This window comes from Macaca nemestrina, chromosome 9 (genome assembly GCF_043159975.1).
Source record: "Macaca nemestrina isolate mMacNem1 chromosome 9, mMacNem.hap1, whole genome shotgun sequence".
NCBI classification, from domain to species: domain Eukaryota; kingdom Metazoa; phylum Chordata; class Mammalia; order Primates; family Cercopithecidae; genus Macaca; species Macaca nemestrina.
In genome coordinates this window covers 33,468,502-33,488,446 of record NC_092133.1, presented here as the reverse complement: position 1 = coordinate 33,488,446, position 19,945 = coordinate 33,468,502, and the positions used below count along the sequence as shown (strand labels likewise).

General features: G+C 44.4%; 1 protein-coding gene and 1 long non-coding RNA gene across 3 annotated transcripts in view; one reads left to right on the top strand and one right to left on the bottom strand.

The window, feature by feature from the left end:
- Window positions 1-6,402, bottom strand: part of LOC105478493 (polycystin 2 like 1, transient receptor potential cation channel) — a 12,377-nt gene extending 5,975 nt beyond the window's left edge. The window contains 10 exon segments of the mRNA XM_071069614.1: window positions 761-881; window positions 1,178-1,359; window positions 2,348-2,518; window positions 3,207-3,344; window positions 3,346-3,413; window positions 3,416-3,435; window positions 3,605-3,829; window positions 4,724-4,977; window positions 5,724-5,871; window positions 6,317-6,402. Coding sequence (XP_070925715.1) covers window positions 761-881; window positions 1,178-1,359; window positions 2,348-2,518; window positions 3,207-3,344; window positions 3,346-3,413; window positions 3,416-3,435; window positions 3,605-3,829; window positions 4,724-4,977; window positions 5,724-5,871; window positions 6,317-6,402 — 1,413 coding nt within the window.
- The window catches only part of LOC105478400 (uncharacterized), a 27,007-nt gene extending 7,062 nt beyond the window's left edge, over window positions 1-19,945 (top strand). Inside the window, exons 2-3 of one of the 2 annotated variants that reach the window (XR_011607697.1) lie at window positions 17,960-18,077; window positions 19,757-19,945. This is a non-coding gene — a long non-coding RNA (uncharacterized lncRNA). The remainder of the gene's footprint in view (window positions 1-17,959; window positions 18,078-19,756) is intronic. The other variant, XR_011607698.1, reaches the window with a different exon arrangement.

Below are 19,945 nucleotides of genomic sequence, written 5' to 3'. Positions count from 1 at the left end.
TAAAGAAAAATACCAGCCTTGTTAGTAAGAATAAAATCCAAGAGCTGGGCACAGTGGCCTTCACCTGTAATCCAGCACTTTGGGAGGCTAAGGCAGGCAGATTGCTTGAGTCCAGGAGTTAGAGACCAGCCTGGGCAACATAGCAAAACCCTGTCTCTACAAAAAATACAAAAATTAGCTGGGTGTGGTGGCTCCCGACCATGCCAGTGGTCCTATCTACTCAGGAAGCTAAGGTGGGAGGATAGTTTGAGCTCGGGAGGTGGAGGTTGCAGTGAGCTAAGATTGCACTACTGCACTCCAGCCTGGGTGACAGCATGAGACCCTGTCTAAAATAAATAAGTAAATTAAAATCCAGATTGTTCCTGGTTGGCAGGGAGAGAGAACTACCAAGTAGTGGCAGTAGAAATCAGCATGAGGTCCCCAGAGGAAGGGGAGTCTTGGAGGACAGTCATAGAAGCTTCCACGTGCAGCTACTACTCTTCATGAGGTACTTTTCTCCCCTTTTCATCCTTGGAGAATGAGGTTTTGATTTTACTGAGGGAGTCTGCAGGTTCCCTTATACTCTGCAAACCTGCAAACTGACCATGCTGGCTATACTACATTAACCATCTCTCAGAAGATCCAGACATCTGCCCCCCCGCCCCCACTCACTCTCCATCCTTGATTTAAGAAACTTATCAATCTTGAGTGAGGGACATACTGGGAGAAAAACTCCACCCTGCAGGCTCTCTATGTCCCCACCCCTCAGAGAGACCCTCACCAGGAGCACGAAGAAGACGAAGAAGACATAGGTGACAAAGTAGGCAGGGCCCAGGATGCGGTTGGCATTGTCGATAGCATTGTAGTCAAAGTCCCCGAGGATTATCCGGAACTGAGTGAAACTGAGAGACCAGGTCTGGGCTTTACCCAGAGCCTAATAAATACCCCCTATCCCACTTTCCTAGCCACAGACAGACCCCTCACCACACGTCCACCCCAATCTGATAGACACAGTGCAGGGTGCTTAGATTATTTGAGCACACACACACCAGGGCTTCCGGAGACGCTCGCAGAGATGCTTTAAACGCAGACATGCCCACACGCACATACCCATCTTCCCCAAGGATACATACACCCATGGAGCTGGAGGGTGAGGGGCCAGGGAGGAGTGAAGGAGTGAAGGGGGTAGGACACACACATGCACTTGATGAAAGTGCTAAAGTTTTCCACTTGGGTCCCGAAAAGCAGGTAGCCGAGTTGGGCATAGGCGAAGAAAACAATGAAGAACATGACGGCGAAGCCCAGGATGTCCTTGGCACAGCGGGCCAGCGTGGAGGAGAGCTGGGTCATGGTTTTGTTGAAGCTGATGTACTTGAATATCTGGAAGGACCATGTTGAACCAAGGCATGAAGAAGGAAAAAGGAAAAGTGTTGAAAAGACCACGCCAAGGGCCTACGGAGGCCACAGGAGTTGCCAAGCCAGACAAAGAAAATGAGACACATATTGAAGAAGGGAGAATGACACAAAAATTAGCCGGACGTGGTGGCACACACCTGTAATTCCAGCTACTTGGGAGGCTAAGGCAGAGAATCACTTGAACCTGAGAGGTGGAAGTTGCAGTGAGCTGAGATTGCACCACTGCACTCCAGAGAGACTCTGTCTTAAAAAAAAAAAAAAAAAAAAGCCCGGTATGGTGGCTCACTCCTGCAATCCCAGCACTTTGGGAGGCTGAGGCAGGTGGATCGCTCAAGGTCAGGAGTTCAAGATCAGCCTGGCCAACGTGGTGAAACCTCGTCTCTACTAAAAATACAAAAAGTTAGCCAGGTATGGTGGCGCATGCCTGTAATCCCAGCTTCTCAGGAAGCTGAAGCAGGAGAATTGCTTGAACCTGGGAGGCAGAGGTTGCGGTGAGCTGAGATCGTGCCATTGTACTCCGGCCAGACAGCAGAGTGAGACTTCGTCTCAAAAAAAAAAAAAAAAAAAAAAAAAAAAAAAAAATCGGGAGCTGTGGCTCATGCATGTAATCCCAGAACTTTGAGAGGCTAAGGTTGGCAGATCACCTGAGGTCAGGAGTTCGAGACCAGCCTGGCCAATGAGGTGAAACCTCGTCTCTACAAAAAATACACAAATTAGCCAGGCGTGCTGGTAGGCGCCTGTAGTCCCAGATACTCAGAAGGCTGAGGCAGGAGAATCACTTGAACTCAGGAGGCGGAGGTTGCAGTGAGCCGAGATTGTGCCACTTCACTCCAGCCTGGGCAACAGAGCGAGACTCCATCTCAAAAAGAAAAAAAGAAGAAGAAGAAGAAGGGAAAAAGAAGGGAGAATGAGCACTCCTTGAAGCAAAGCTGGGTGTGGGAGTGTCAGGTACCTTGATCCAGGCGAAGAAGAGGTTGACAGCATTCATGTTGTTGTACTGCGTCTGCCAGAAGGCAAGGAACTCAAAGTCTGCATATGTGTTTGGCTGCTGCAGGAGCTTCCCCATGAGCCGATTCACCTCGAGGGTTCGGAATATGTGGAAGCCCACAGCCACAATGGAGAGCTGTCACACAGGGGTCATGGGGGTGTCAGAGAAGGCAAGGGGATCTCAAGGGAAGTTCCAAGATGAGGCCCCAAGGAACAGCCAGGGTAGGTAAGACAGGTGAGAAAAAAGCCTTCCTTGCTGACTTGTTCACTATCTCAGGTTCAAATAGAACTGGGTAGGATGACTGGGGAGCATCTTAAGTGTTCTAAAGCCCAAGAGAAGGGTTTGGGGCCAGTGGTAAATATTAATATATAGATTGTAAAGGGCTGTAGGGAACTGGAACCAGTCATTTCCTTCCGGTCCCACCACTTCCAAGCTTTGGTCAGGAAATGAATGTGTCCTGTTAATAGGAGGGAGATGAAGATGAAGGGGCAGAATATTTGAATAGAAGACAAAAGGCATGGGTTTCCACACAACAGGTCATAAAAGACAAGGAAGGAACAGCATATAGTACATTAAAAAAAAAAAAAAAAAAGAGCAGGGCTCAGATAACAAGTGAGGAGGAGAGGAGATGTGAGAGACAGGGTTTCCTAAGGGCTGAGAGAGGGTAACATCTCCATCTCACTTAGGGAGCTGTTAAATGATGATTTAACCAAAAGTCAGAAGGAGGGCTTAGGGCTCCAAAAGGAAGAACTTGGAGCCCCTATCAGGGTGGAACCCCCTCCTCCCCCCAGAATGTCCCAAGTCCTAGATATCTGTCCCTCACCAAGATGACCACCAAGTCCAGTATGTTCCAGATGCTGCTGAGGTAGCGAAGTCGGTGAATGTGGAGCTCCAGGATTTCTTCCACCACATAGTAGAAGATGAAGACGCAGAAGACGACCTCACAGCCAACAATAAAGAAGTCCCAGTTGCTGACATAGCGGATCAGCTTGACCGTGCGGATTTGCCAGGATGGGATGGCACCTCCTGTAGCTGGAAACTCCACCACCAGCCTGTGGGGGGAGGGGGAGACATCTAGTAGAGCCTGGGCTGGGACAGCTCCTCCCACTTCCTATCCTCTCCACCCCACCACAGGGTACGAGTTTAGAGAAGGGTCTCATGCACAAGAGACGGGAACCAGGAGCCAGGGACAGGGGAATGAAGTAGGGAAAGGGGGCTCACCTCAGGACACAGAAAAGATTGATGTTGGCATTGTAGACTGAGAAGTCGATGAACACCACCCGAGTGCCTCTGTCCAGCCACAGCCCCTCCTGAAGGTCCCGGAGAGCCTCTGCACTACCCTGTCGGGATCCTGGAAGGTCCAGGTAGTAGCCACCTCCACTGTAGCTTGTGAGCCTGCCCCAGTGGGAGGAGCCCCCCAACTCATCCTGCGAGTGGTATGTCCACCTGCCACAGAAAATGCCGGCTGAGCCAGCCCAAAAGTTCATCTCCCAAGGCAATGACAATGCTTTATCATTGTCTGGGCTTTACAGGTTTACATATTGTGGGTATGTGTATATATATGATATGTGATATATACATATATAGTGTATCATTTATTATTCTGTTTGATACTAACAACCATTTGAGAAGGGAGCGTGAATATTATCCACATTTTGCAGAAGAGAAAACTATGAAAGAGGTTACCGAAATAATGCAGCTATGAATGACAGAACTGAAACTCAAATGCAAATCTGATTTTTCACTATGTCACTCAAAGATTTGGATGACAAAACCAAGCCCCACTTTTGGCCCACCTTGAATAGTCCCCCTAAGGGAAGCACCTGGACCAGAAGGAAAAGCTCCTTCCAGCTCTGTGACTGTACATCAGGCTCCTTCACCCCATGTTTCTCCATTCTATCCACTAAACTTTCTATCCTGAGTGCTTATTTCCTTCTTCCCTAATTCATCATCCATCCTTGACCCCTTGCTGCTCCACGTATCAATCTCAAGCGTTGGGCTTTTCAATTTCACCCATTCTCTATCCCCAACTTCTAGGCAAGAAAGGAAGCTTTCCGTGGAAGAACTGCATGCAAGGTAGGACAAGTGTGATTGCGACCTGTGTGTGGGAACAAGTCTGGAGGCTATGGCTGTGTTTGCTAACCTACCTCCTCTGTTCCTGAGTGACACAGACCAAGGTCCCCAAACAGCCACAGCTGGGATTCAGGGAGATGCCCCCTGAAGTCCCCTGAAGTGCTCTTGAGGCTCTTTAAGCCTCAATGGAAGTGGTTCCCATACCTTGGGATGGTGTCAGGTTTGGAGGGGCAAGCCCTGTGACATTGGTAGGACAGGCTCACTCACGCTGTGCCATTGAGCGGCCCAAAGGGGAGTTGTTCTTCTTTGTCTGGAGAGTAGACATCATAGCAGCTCAGAATGTCCTCCCGGAAGTCTTCATGCACCACGCAGGAGTCATTGCGGACCTTTAGCTGCCGCAGCCTCGGAACCCCCAGCAGCAGGTTCTCATAGTAGATGAAGGAGTGGGAACCATGGCCCAAGCTCTGGTTGTTGTACCATTTGGTCCAATATAAACTGTCCAGTAGTGGGCCCTGGGCAAACTGAACCACAAGCTGGCTTGAACCTTACCCAGCCTCCTCCTGACCCCCTACCCTTAGGATGACCTTTGCACTCATCTTCTGACTCCCCAGCTTGTCTCCAGTCTGCTTTAAAAAAATTATTATTATTATTATTTTAAGGGATGGAGTCTCACTCTGTCACCCAGGCTGGAGTGCAGTGGCACAATCTCGGCTCACTACAACCTCTGCCTCCCGGGTTCAAGCGATTCTCGTGCCTCAGCCTCCCGAGTAGCTGGGATTTCAGGCATGCATCACTACACCTGGCTAATTTTTGTATTTTTAGTAGAGACAGGGTTTCACCATGTTGTCTAGCTGATCTTGAACAACTGACCTCAGGTGATTTGCCTGCTTCAGCCTCCCAAAGTGCTGGGATTACAGGTGTGAGCCATCGTGCCTGGCCTGCTTTTTAAAACTCTTCCATTGACCAATAAACCAGAGTCTGATCTGAAGTGGCCCTGCTCTTTATTTAAAATCCGTTTTGAAGTTCAGCCTTACCTCTGACTCCCGATACTAGTCTAACTCCTGGTTTAATTCCCTGATCGCTGTATTAATCCCTTACCCACCTCCACCTGAACTCTAGCCTAACCCATTAATTCAACCTGGCCCTTTGACTCAGTCTGATCCCTGACTGACCTGATTTCCCAGCATAAGGTCTGATCCATTGTCTAACCTGTGGCCTCAGGCCATTGAGAAAGAGAGGGGAGGGGTAGAAAAGATCTTATACTTACATCCCAGAAGTCTGCCATGCTGCTGATGGCCTGAAAGGAGACTCCAGTGTCTGATGCAGTATGTAAGAAGAGCTCAGACATCACTTTGGTGTAGTAATAAGCACTGGAGCTTGTCATTCCATAGGTCACTGGAAAACAACCCAAGAGGCTATGTCCTTCTCACTGTTCCCCCAGAGGAGACAGGATAACCCATTGCCCTGGAGCCAGAGATGCTTCCAAGACGGAAGCCTGTCCCCCATCTGGACCCATCCCCTAGACTTGGTTAGGAGCCTAAGGGTGGCATAAGGAAGCCAGGAAATGCATTAGGGAAGGGTTGTAGCTACAGTGTCTCCTCCTCTTCTTCCAACTCACCTCAGAAAGACTGAACTCTGCTCAGTAGTTGTCTCTTACATTGTCATTATGAAAGTACACTTTTCTTTTTCTGAATCAGCTTAGCTTCCCAGCTCACTCCCCAGAGCCAAGATATTTCTGCCTTCTGCACTGGGTAGTGATTCCTTTTGTCCTCTTCCAAAAGGTAGTGATGCCTTTTGGAAAATGCCCCCAAATTCTAGAGCACTCCCTCTAGAGTTCAAGGCCTTGGCCAAACACCTTACAATAGAGATGTGGTCTTATGGCCCCTGGTGTCAGTGACTGTAGCCATGGGAGTGGCAGGTAGGCACAGCACCTCTGGCCCTGGCATGACTAGTACAATTGGATGGGCACAGTCATCTCCTGAGAGAGCGACTCAGTGTTCCCAGATCAAAAAAGACCTAGGAAAAATCGCCCTGTGATTCTCCCTGTGCATACATTGTGTGCAAGTTAAATTAAAAAAAGAAAACTGGCCTTTACCCTGAAGAACTTGATCTCCCTCATGCACACTAACACATCCATCCAGTCCCATGTGCTGGTGGGGCTGTAGGGAGTTCTAAGTTTTGTTTACAAAGCAGGATTCTAAAAGTATAAGCCATTTATTTAATAGATTGTCCCTTAGTTTAAGATAGTTTAATGTTTTCTCATTTTTTAATTCAGGCTATGCATTTGGGGAGGAATACCATAGAAGTGATACTGTGTCTTTCTCAGGGTATGATATCAAGAACTACATATTGCCTGTTCATCTCATTACTAGTGAGGTTAACTTTGATCTTTTGTTAAGGTGGTGTCTGCCAGTTTCTTCAACATAAAATTACTGTTTTTCTTTCTGTAATTGTATGTATTTTTGTGGGGAGACCCTTTCAAACTGTGTAAATATTCTGTTACTCATCCATCATTCACTTTCACTGAGCATCAATGAATGCTAGCTTTAGCATCCCTTGATGATTTTTGCCTGATTATTACTAATATTGTCAAATGGTGATTTTTTTTTTTTCACTCTTGTTGCCCAGGCTGGAGTGCAATGGCGCGATCTCGGCTCACCGCAACCTCCACCTCCTGGGTTCAAGCAATTCTCCTGCCTCTGCCTCCAAAGTAGCTGGGATTCAGGCATGTGTCACCATACTCGGCTAATTTTGTATTTTTAGTAGAGATGGGGTTTCTCCATGTTGGTCAGGCTGGTCTTCAACTCCTGATCTCAGGTGATCCGCCCACCTTGGCCTCCCAAAGTGCTGGGATTACAGGTGCGAGCCATTGCGCCAGCCTCAAATGGTGATTTTTTAAAAATTCCACAATTCTTTCTCCATTTATTAGTTGACATTTTCTTCAGCTTTCCCTTATTCCTAATTCATGTATTCATGTATGTGTGTGTATATATATATGTGTGTGTGTGTATATACACACACACACACACATATCAATTTGAACCTATGGATTATTGGAGGCTTTTTTTCCTATGGGTTATAATTTATTATTTATTTTGTTACTCAAGTTTTTTGGCCAGGTAATAAAAGGCAAAGAAAAACTAAATAATTGTTCCAGGTTTGGCCGGGTGTGGTAGCTCACACTTCTAATCCTAGCACTATGGGTGGTGGAGGTGGGCAGATCACTTGAGCCTAGGAGTTCAAGACTAGCCTGGGCAATATAGCCAAACCCCATCTCTACAAAAAAAAAAAAAAAAAAGGTAGACGGGCATGGTGTTGCATGCCTGTAGTGCCAGCTACATGGGAGACTGAGGCAGGAGGATCACTTAAGCCCAGGAGGCAGAGGTTGCAATGAGCCAAGATCGCACCACTGGGTGACAAAGTTAGACTCTGTCTCAAAAAAAAAAAAAAAAAAAAAGACTTATTCCAGGTTAAATGATACTAAAGAAATTTGACTTGATGTAAATGTTCTAAAGTAAATAATAATAATAATAATAAATTGAAAGCTAATCCTGGACCGTAATTTTTTTCCATTTGCTATAAAGGCTGTTAGTGGAATAATTGATGAAATTATAATAAGGTCTGTTCGTTAAATGGTAGTACTGGACTGCTGATAAATTTCTGACTTTGATAAGAGAATATCCTTGTTTTTAGAAAATATGTATTGAAGTATTTAGGAACAAAAGGGCATTATGTCTATAATTTACTCTCAAACGTGTGTGTGTGTGTGTACACGTGTGCACGCTCATATGTGGAGGATGGGGGAAAGAGAATGAGAAAGGAGAAGCATGGTAATATGTTCATATATGGGAAATCTGAGTGAAATGTGTGCAGTGTAGCAATAATTCTTTGTATTTTTCTTGCAAATTTTCTGTAAGTCTATAATTACATCAAACTCTTTTTTTGTTTTTTTTTTTTTTATACACAGTTTCACTCTTGTTGCCCAGGCTGGAATACAATGGCATGATCTCGGCTCACCACAACCTCTGCCTCCCAGGTTCAAACGATTCTCCTGCCTCAGCCTCCTGAGTAGCTGGGATTACAGGCATGCACCACCACACCCACACCCAGCTAATTATATATTTTTAGTAGAGACGGCGTTTCTCCATGTTGGTCTCGAACTCCCGACCTCAGGTGATCTGCCCGCCTCGGCCTCCCAAAGTGCTGGGATTACAGGCATGAGCCACCGCGCCCGGCTACATCAAACATTTTAAAAGTAGAATTTGTCAGCCTCTTGTGAGCAATTCCCTTTAAGAATTTTCCTTTTCAGATCTTGGGCCATATTTTCTCCCATTTCCTCATCTGGAAGGAGAATGATCACGGATTGGTCACTAACATACTTTTTCAGGGAGGAGAAACAGCAAAGAAGGAAACATTATTATTCACATTTCCCCATTCCACACTGTTAAGTCCAAGACATGGCTTTATTTCTAACTCGAATCTGTGATTACTTGTCGTTAGTTATCTGGACTCAGTTTTTCTGGATCTGGAAAATGGGTTCCTGCTGGAAATCAAACTTCTGTGTGCGGAGAGCCCATCACAGTTACAACTGATAGCAAGCTGAACCTTTCCTAATGAAGTAGGTTGGCTAAATTGTCACATCTTCTGAGTAGCCACTAGGTGGTACTCATTGCTATAGCTTTTACTCTTTTCCAGTTCAGAGAATTAACCTTGCTCTGAATGGCCTGTCAACTATCTATGGATGCCTAATATCTTTGATTATTATACAAGGCAGTAAATATTATGTCTTCTGAGAAAAATGGCTTCACCTGGTAAAATGCCTATTGACAGGCAGAAATTGAGTATTCGTTATTTGTAACTTTTTAAATTGAAGTGCATAGGTACAGAAAAGACCAAGAAGCAACCTTAAAAATTTTCTAAATTAGAATCTAAATTGCGTTTAGTACCTGTTCAACACTCTCTCCCCGTACAAACACTCTTTCTCCCTCATTCATTCTTATATCTGTTAATTTTGTACTTCATCCCATGAGATGAGGGGTACTTTCCCACCATCTTATGAAACCCAAACTGAGTATTTCTAATATCCTCGATGTTCATAGTTAGTAACCCATATTATCAGCCTATCAACCTGAATTATTCTAAAAACACATTTTATATTCATTAAACAAACATTATTCAAATTCTACAATGTGTAAAATACCTTGCTAGGTGTCATGGTTTCTTTTATCTTTATCTTTTCTTTTCCTCTTATTTTTTTGAGACAGGGTCTTGCTGTGTTGCCCAGGCTGGAGTGGGGTAGCACTATCATTGCTCACTGCAGCCTCAACCTTCTGGGGTCAAGTGATCCTCCCATCTCAGCCTCCTGAGTAGCTGGGACCACAAGTGCGTGCCACCACTTCTGACTAATTTTTTTATTTTTTGTAGAGACAAGTTCTCACTATGTTGCCCAGGCTGGTCTTGAATTCCTGGGCTCAAGCTGTCCTCATCCTTTAGCCTCCCAAAGTGTTGGAAACATAGGCGTGAGCCAGCATGACCAGCAGTGTCATGGTTTCTATCCTTAAAAAGTTCTATTGAGGAAGACATGTCCCAGAATGAACTTGATGTAGCAGAATGAGCATGAGCACTGGAGTCAGACAGATCTAGGTTCAAATCCCAGCTCTGCCACTTACAATATAGACTTGGGCTCTGAGTCTCAGCTTGCTCATCTGTAAAACTGGGAGTATAATACCACTTAGGCAACTCAACAAGTAGTTGGGTGGGTTCCCAATAAGTGTTTGTTGGCTGAACCAACAGTGAAAAAATTAAAAATAACTATAATACTATAATAAAGGGTAGAAATGAAATAAGTGAATCATTCTTTTTTCTTTCTTTTTTTTTTTTTTTTTGAGATGGAGTCTCACACTGTCACCCAGGCTGGAGTGCAGTGACGTGATCTCAGCTCACTGCAACCTCTGCCTCCCGGGTTCAAGTGATTCTCCTGCCTCAGGCTCCCGAGTAGCTGGGATTACAGGCGCCCGGCACCATGCCTAATTTTTTGTATTTTCAGCAGAGATGGGGTTTCACTATGTTGGCCAGGCTGGTCTTGAACTCCTGACCTCGTGATCTGCCTGCCTCATCCTCCCAAAGTGCTGGGATTACAGGCGTGAGCCACTGGGTCAGGGTTTTTTTTTGTTTGTTTGTTTGTTTTGAGACAGAATCTCATTCTGTCACCCAGACTGGAGTGCAGTGGCATGATCTCAGCTTACTGCAACCTCTGCCTCCCAGGTTCAAGCAATTCTCCTGCCTCAGCCTCTCAAATAGCTAGGATTATAGGCACGCACCACCATGCCCAGTTAATTTTTGTATTTTTAGTAGAGACGGGGTTTCACCATGTTGGCCAGGCTGGTCTCAAACTCCTGACCTCAAATGATCCACCCGCCTTGGCCTTCCAAAGTGCTGGGATTACAGGTGTGAGCCACCACACTTGGCCAAGTGAATCATTTTCAAACTGAGTAAAGCACTATTATTCCATATTTGACCCATCACAGTAATGTCATCAAAACAGTCAAGGACAATTTATATTTAGAAAATGTTGGAAAGAGGCTGGAACATTCTTTAGTCCAAAGAGAATAATATATTCATACAAGTCTTGGGTAAGAGAAATAAAGCCAGTCCTTGGTTGACCTAGCAAGCAAGCACAGTTTACCAGTAACCCCTCCCTACACAGTGTGAGGGTAGAAATGGTGCTGGCAGAACTCAGTCTCTCTAATAAGTCATCCATTGGAGCATCAGATGGGCATTAAGCATGGAGGCTGCAGGAATCTGAATCTAAAAGCAGGGCAGAGGAAGCCCAGGGTTGTTCATGGGGTGATGATTTGGCTCCTGTGTCTTTCTCCCCTTTTCTTAACCCACTGATGATAAGCAAACTTCAGCATGCATCAGAATCATCTGGAAGGCTTGTTAAAACACATATTGCTGGCCAAGTACAGGGCTCACTCTTGTAATCCCAGCACTCTGAGAGGCTGACATGGGTGTATCACTTGAGTCCAGGAGTTCAATACCAGCCTGGGCAACATGACAAGATCCTGTTTCTACAAAAAATACATAAATCAGCCGGGCATGGTGGTGTGCACCTGGGGTCCCAGCTACTCGGGAGGCTGAGGTGAGAGGTCAAGGCTGCAGTTAGCCAAGAGCATCACAAAAAACCAAAAACCAAAACCAAAAACCCCTAAAACACATGGATTGCTGTAGGTTTGGGTGGGGCTCAACAATTTGCATTTCTTTTTTTTTTTTTCTTTTTTCTTTTTTTTTTTTGAGACAGAATCTGTCGCCCAGGCTGGGGTGCAGTGGCCGGATCTCAGCTCACTGCAAGCTCCGCCTCCCGGGTTTACGCCATTCTCCTGCCTCAGCCTCCCGAGTAGCTGGGACTACAGGCGCCCGCCACCTTGCCTGGCTAGGTTTTTTTAAAATTATTTTTTAGTAGAGACGGGGTTTCACCATGTTAGCCAGGATGGTCTCGATCTCCTGACCTCGTGATCCACCCGTCTCAGGCCTCCCAAAGTGCTGGGATTACAGGCTTGAGCCACCGCGCCCGGCCAACAATTTGCATTTCTAATAAGTTCCAAAGTGATACTCGTGGTCATGGGACCACACTTTGAGAACTGCTCCCTTGACCTGTTGCAATCAGAAAAGCAATCAATCCCACTTGTCTTCAATAGAGATGTCAAGAAGGCAGGGGGTTTCCCAGTATCTGTTTTGGTGATTCTCAAGATAGAGAGTAGAAAAGAGAAAAAACCTCCCAGAAAAAAACCTCAGAACTTCCCAGGGATTGCAAGATGCTTTTATAAACTACATAGACCACTTAGGACACCTCCTTCCCACTCCAGGGGAAAATCACTGAGTTCACTGCCCACACGAACCACTGGTAGTCATGTAAGGGGATCACATCCCTCGGTGCATTATTGCAGAAGAAAACTGAAAACAACTTGATGCGTCTGGCACGATGGCTCATACCTGTAATCCCAGCACTTTGAGAGGCCAAGGCGAGTGGATTGCTTGAGACAGAAGTTCGACACCAGCCCGGGCAACATGTCTCAACTCTGTCTCTACTGAAAATACAAAAATTAGGTGTGTTGGCACACACCTGTAGTCCCAGCTACGCGGGGCACTGAGGCAGGAAGATCACCTGAGCCTTAGGAGATGCAGGCTGCAGTGAGTCATGATCGTGCCACTGCACTCCAGTATCGGTGACAGAGTGAGACCCTGTCAAAAAAAAAAAAAGAAAGAGAGAAACAGAGAAAGAAAGAAGAAGAAAAAGAAGAAAAGAAAGAAAGAGAGGGAGAGAGAGAGAGAGAGAGAGAAAGAAAGAAAGAAAGAAAGAAAGAAAGAAAGAAAGAAAGAAAGAAAGAAAGAAAGACAGGAAAGAAGGAAGGAAGGAAAGAAAGAGAAAGGAAGGAAGGAAAGAAAGAAAGAAAGAAAGAAAGAAAGAAAGAAAGAAAGGAAGGAAGGAAGAAAGAAACAAGGAAAGAAAGAAAGAAAGAAAAAGAAAGAGAAAATAACTTGATGATATTTCCTGGTGTTTCCCTCCCCCTACATCCCCACTAGTTTCTATTCTCTTCAGGTAATAAGTATCATAGTTTGACTCTACAGTCAAGAACCAGCCTGTTTAACTGGAACACCTGGTTCAAAGATTTCTGAATCGGACAGAGGCTCGATGTATCCATTTCATCATCACCCTTCTCCAAATCAGGAGAAAGAAATGACAAGACTAGACACCTATTGCCTCAAAACACCTATTATGTGTCCTGTGTTAAGTGCTTGACATGCTTATTTCATTTAATCCTACTATAGCCTTATGTGGTGGGTGCCAATATTATCCATGCTTTCCAGTTTTGGAGGGTTTAAGTAACTTGCCCAAAGGAAAACAACTAATGGAGCCAGGATTAAAATGCAAATCTGTCTGCCTCCATAGTAGACCGATTGTGTATCACTCCCAGAATTGTCCCAAGAGATAGAAGTTACAGAGGGTGGCCAGGTGCAGTGGCTCATTTCTGTAATCCTAACACTTTAGGAGGCCAAGACTTGAGGAGCACTTGAGCCCGGGAATTCATACAGCAGCATAGGCAAAACAGGGAGACCTTGTCTCTACAAAAAAATTTTAAAATTAGCCAGGCATGGTGGTGGGCACCTGTGATCCCAGCTACTTGGGAGGCTGAGGTGGGAGGATCGCTTGAGCCCTGGAGGTTGAGGTTGCAGTAAGCAATGATCATGACACTGCATTCCAGCCTGGGCAACAGAGTGAGACCCTGTCTGAAAAAATTAAAAAATAATAAGTTTTAGGGGAGGAACTTAAGCTACATAAAAGGCAGTCCTTCTTCACCACTAGTGCTTTCAATTATGAAATGGGCCACTTCACAAACATCCTTTTCACCACTGGGAGTGTCAGCAAAGGATTGTCAGCTGAGGATCATCTGAGGCTCACATGGAGGGGGTTCTAGGGCTGGCCTTCCCAGCTCCTTCCTGTAAGATACAGTGAAAGAGTGCAATTGCCCTTTGTATTTCATAAGGTGACACTAGACCAGAGGGGGGAATGAGTCAGGATTTGACTCAGTATGTCAAATGCCAGTATGTCAATATGTCACTACCATTTTGAGGCAGAAATGGGCTCATTCCAGGAGATCTTTGGAGACTGGATGATAACTACATGAGAATGTGTGAAGGGGATTCAGAGACTAGGTGATGGTTTCATGTCAAATATAGAGAGTATCCGATTTTTTTTTCTTGGACAGAAATTAAATTCTTTGCCGGGCGCGGTGGCTCAAGCCTGTAATCCCAGCACTTTGGGAGGCCGAGACGGGTGGATCACGAGGTCAGGAGATCGAGACCATCCTGGCTAACACGGTGAAACCCCATCTCTACTAAAAAATACAAAAAACTAGCCGGGCGAGGTGGCGGGCGCCTGTAGTCCCAGCTACTCAGGAGGCTGAGGCAGGAGAATGGCGTAAAACCCGGGAGGTGGAGCTTGCAGTGAGCGGAGATCCGGCCACTGCACCCCAGCCTGGGCGACAGAGCGAGACTCCGTCTCAAAAAAAAAAAAAAAAAAAAGAAATTAAATTCTTCTGCACACACTATATCATGCTTCTTAATCTTGGCCTCAGATCAAATTCACAATTGTTCAATAATAACAACCACCACCATTATTGATACATTATTCACCAGGCTTTATATACATTTTCTCCCAGGATCCTAAAAAATACCAATAAAATAGCAATTACCATCTCCATTTTATGCAGATAACTCAGATTTAGAATGTTGCTTTTTTTTTTTTTTTTTTGAGATGGAGTCTCACTCTTGTTGCCCAGGCTGGAGTGCAATGACACCATCTCGGCTCACTGCAACCTCCGCCTTCCAGGTTCAAGCAATTCTCCTGCCTCAGCCTCCCAAGTAGCTAGGATTATAGGCATGCACCACTACGCCTGGCTAATTTTTGTATTTTTAGTAGAGATGGGCTTCACCACGTTGACCAGGCTAGTCTCAAACTCCTGACCTCAGGTGATCCACCCACTTTGGCCTCCCAAAGTATGGGATTACAGGCATGAGTCACTGTGCCAGGCCCCAGAGTGGTATTAAATAACTTGTCAAAAGATAATACAGCAAGCAAGTATTAATATAACTTGGATTCAAACTCAAGTCTGCCTTACTCCAAAAACCATGATTTAACCACTATTCTATACTACACTAATATATCATGCTATCACCCTAACGCCCTAAATCCTTCTGATTAAGGATTCTGACTCTCCTTTCAAAATTCCATCCAAATAGTTAGGATTGTGCAAGTCTATAAGATGTCCTTATAAGCAAACTCTGTTTTGAGAGTTTAATATCTGAGTCTGAAGGTGAATTGCAAAAGCACTTGTTAAACTCAAAAGATCGCTGTCTTGGAAGAAGCTTCCATTCTGGTATAAAACGAATAACAGTATCTCAATCTGTATCAGGAACCATATTCTGACGTAGATAAGTCCCAAGGAAGGAAAAAGTCACATGCACAAAAATGATACCTGGATTATTTATAATGTCAAAAAAAATTGCAAACAACCCAAAAATCTTACAGAGACAATTATTAAGTAAAGTATGAGATCACTGAGTCACTTAATGGAATATGATACAGTCATTAAAATGGTAACAAAAACAATGCTTGGGTAATAACCAAATTTTATCCACTCTTATGTTTACAGTAGAGACTGAATCCATACAATGATTGTATCCATACAATGAAAATTTTTTAAAAACACACTAAGTGTAAAAACTTGAAGGAAAAACCGACTTTTTAAAAACCAGTGGTATAATAGCTGGATTTTCTTTCTTTTCATTCTCATGGAGTTTTTAATGCTATAATAATAGTAAAAGAATATAAAAATTATAAAATCATTAAAAAAATTTTCGTCTGTGTGTTTCCAAGTTGTAGGCTGACATTTCCAGGTGCTAGATGCTGTACTGACTTTGCTATTACTTCATTAAGATCTGTTCCCTCCTTTCCTGGCTAATACCTTGATTTTGTTTGAGGTATCACACCTCTTCGGATCATCTCAGATATGTTGGCAGAAGCTAAATCCAACCCTGGCTATAGGACTTGGACAAGCAGTTCAGGTCAGAGCAAATCCGCAAAGACTCCTCCCTTAGCACAATTACAGGTTCAGGGATGACCTTGTAACCCATTTCAGGCCAAGGAGTCATAAAGAGAGATTTCTGGAACCTTTGGGGATCTTCTCTTTTCTACTAGATGTGAATGAGAAAGCCCCAGAAGAGTCAGCCTTAGGATGAAACTGATTGTGCCCCTGGCAAAACTGAGTAACAGAAACAGACAGATCCTTGACAATGTCATTAAGCCACTAGCTTGATCAGCCCTGAACCCTGCCCTTCTTCGAACTTTCGTTACCCAGACAATAAATCCCATTATGGCTTAAGCCAGTTTTTGTTGGGTTGTCCTTCATTGTAACACAGTCCTTACTTACATGGCAACCATAACATTTCCAAAAAGGTTGCACTATTTCTGAGGAAAAGAGAGCTAGAAAAGAGGGCAGTGAGCCCAGCGCAGTGGCTCACACCTGTAATCTCAGAAATTTGGGAGGCCAAGGTGGAAGGATTGCTTGAGTACAGGAGTTCAACACCACCCTGGGCAACATGGTGAGATCCCATTTCTACAAAAAGAAAAAAAATTAGCTGGATGTGGTGGCACACATCTGTAGCCCCAGCTACTCGGGGAGGCTGAGGCAGGAGGGTGCTTGAGCCCAGGAGGCTGAAGCTGCAATGAGCTGTGTACGTGCCACCGCACTCCAGTCTGGGTGACAGAACAAGACCCTGTCTCAAACAAAAACCAAACAGGAACAACAGCAGCAACAAAAGAGAGCAATGGATGCCAAAGCCTACATTAATTAAAATACATTCTTATCCTGTATTAAAAGGAGCTTGCTGAGCAAGTCAACTGATGATGATATTCTAAAAACATGCCTATCATTAAGTCCTCAGGCTCTTCAAGGTTTATTTCTGGGTAAACCAAGATCTCTAAAATACCATGAAAAATGTATATTATATACATACACACACGCACATATACATTTACATATGTGTGTGCAGGCACACACACACACACACCTCACTCCTAAAATTGCCCTTATAAAATGAGTATTTAATGTGAATTTTAAGAAAGGCAGATACAAAAAAAGTCAAATGAAAAGTAGCTCCAATTTTTTTTTTTTTTTTTTTGGAGACAGAGTCTCACTCTGTCGCCCAGGCTGGAGTGCAGTGGCGCAATCTCGGCTCACTGCAGCCTCCACCTCCCAGGTTCAAGCAATTCTCCTGCCTCAGCCTCCCAAACAGTTGGGACTACAGGCATGGGACACCCCTCCCAAATAATTTTTTGTATTTTTAGTAGAGACAGGGTTTCACCATGTTGCCCAGGCTGGTCTCGAACTCCTGAGCTCAGGTAATCTGCCCTCCTTAGCCTCCCAAAGTGCTAGGATTACAGGCGTGAGCCACTGTGCCTGGCCAGAAGCTCCAATTTTTAACATTGCTTTTATCATTTGTGATATTCCATACTCCTTATATAAAAACCAACAAGACCAATTGTTCCCAGAGTTAGCACCTCCTTATTAACCTGGTGTGCTTTTTTCTTACTCAGCAATGAGAACTATGAAACCTGTTTGTGTTTTCTTCTTTGCTTTGGCCACTAGGAACCTCAGGCTTTGTTACCATTTGCAGTACTCTTGTTTAATCTTGAGTGTTCTGGTACACGTTTTTTTCCTCTCCTAACTTTTTCCCACTTCTTTTGCTAAGTAGGTTTTATTGTAGTTCTAACAGGCTATATTTCACTGTATCTGCACTTTTTAACATAAGCTCTGATCCCTTTTAGACATAGGTGGGGCATAAATGTATTGTTACTGAAGAAGTATGACTAATAATTATTATTAATCATTAACATCATGAGCTTGGGTAATAACCAAATTTTATCCACTCCTTTGTTTACAGTAGAGACTGAATATTTTCGTGCTTTCTTTTGAACTGCTGGAAGACCTGCCCAGCTCAGAGCAGTAAGAAGTCACCAGTGCTGACTTCAGTCGGCAACTTTGTACATCTCCTTTCCCAGGTGATTGCCATAAATAGGCCATCGTATGCTACTGAGCTTCTTCCCTGCCCCTAATATGTGATATGTGATGGAACACAGTTGTCCTTTTCCAACAATACTCTCCTTGGGAAGGAATGGGATCCCTTCCCTCAACTTATTGACAAAGACTATCAGAGGGCTGGGGTGCATCTGCCAGCAAGTGTATATAGTTCCTTTATGTGTCTATACTAGTGGAACACATAAAGGAACTATTATATATACACTTTTTTTGACACTCAAAAGTCAACTGCTCCTTCCTAAGCTGGATAGCTCTGAAGAGAAGCAGTAAGGATGCTTCTCTAGAAATCTGGGGATGTCTTCCACCCATAATCCCTCCCCTGACAGTCATTGTTCAGATAGAGCCTCCACTGTTCCGTCAATCCTCCAACTGTTGAAGAGTTGGAAGTTCCTTGGGCCCTTATCAATTCTCTAAATTTGTCCTGCAGCTCCTCTGATGGCCTCTTCTTGAGCCCCTCATCCCATATCTTGCTGAGAAGTTCTCTGAAACATCTCTATCTGTATCTTGGCACACTAGATCCAGCTTGGCTTTGATCATATAAATAATTTGGGGTGAGGAGAGGTCTGTGGTTATCCCTATAAGGTTGTTCACTTTCTTGTGAAATACAATACAATGTCATGAAATGATCCCTTCTTATGCCTTCTCAACAGCCTCTGGTAATAGTTTCACAATAGCTTAGCTACGCACTTTAACATCCACTCCTTTTAGAAAAGAATCACCTCTCATCCAACTCCCTAATGATTTTGTCTCCAGCAGATTTTTCAATTAATGCCTTGATTTCTCCAGGTTCCATTAACTGTTGTTTCCCCCAGCGCCAAACTATGGGCAAGATTCCTCCCCACCTTAACTGGCACAGACTGCTAGTTATTCCCCAAAACCTTTCCCCTCTTTTTACATAATAATGCAATTATATTTGGAGCATGTTGCTGTCCCACTAAACACCACATCACCCAGCCTACCTTAGAAGCTAGGCCTGGTGACCATTTAATTAAGTTCCGGCCAGTGAAATGTGAGTGGAGTGATATACTTCTGCTTACAACTTCCGGCTCATGTCCTTAAAGGAAGGAACATGCCTTCCCTTTTTACTTTCCTCCTTCTTGCTAGCCGAAGCATGGACAGAAGAGCAGCAGCTGAAGCATAAGATAGAAGCCATGCGTTGAAGGCTGGGTACAGTGGCTCGCACCTGTAATCCCAGCACTTTCGGAGGCTCAGGCAGGAGGATCACTCGAGGTCAGGAGTTCGAGATCAGCCTGACCAACATGGTGAAACACCATCTCTACTAAAAATACAAAAATTAGGCCAGGCAGGGTGGCATCAACCTGTAATCCCAGCTACTAAGGAGGCTGAGGGAGGAGAATCGCTTGAGCCCATGAAGCAGAGATCACAGTGAACCGAGATCACACCACTGTACTCAAGCCTGGGCAACAGAGTGAGACTTCATCTCAAAAAACAAACAAACAAACAAAAAAAGGAAGCCATATGTTGAGGATGACAAAGTAGAAAGGTAGAAGGAGTCTGGGCTCCACATCACTTCCGAAGCTCCACATTAGTCCAGGGCTTCTTATGGCCCAGACTGTTATGTGAGAAAGAAATGGACTTCAATCTTATTTAAGCCACTGTTATTTTGTTCTTGTTCTTGCAGGTAAATCAATATCCCAACATATACTTGTATGAATATACCCATGCCAGATGGATATTTTCCAAAAGAAGTCTTTCCAAGAAAATTAACATAAAAAAATTGGGGCTTTTTGCTGTTAGAGGGGAAAAACATAGAGCTGATGTCAACAAACAGCACGAACTTTCTATCCTAATAAAGTCAAGTCTAATCAGA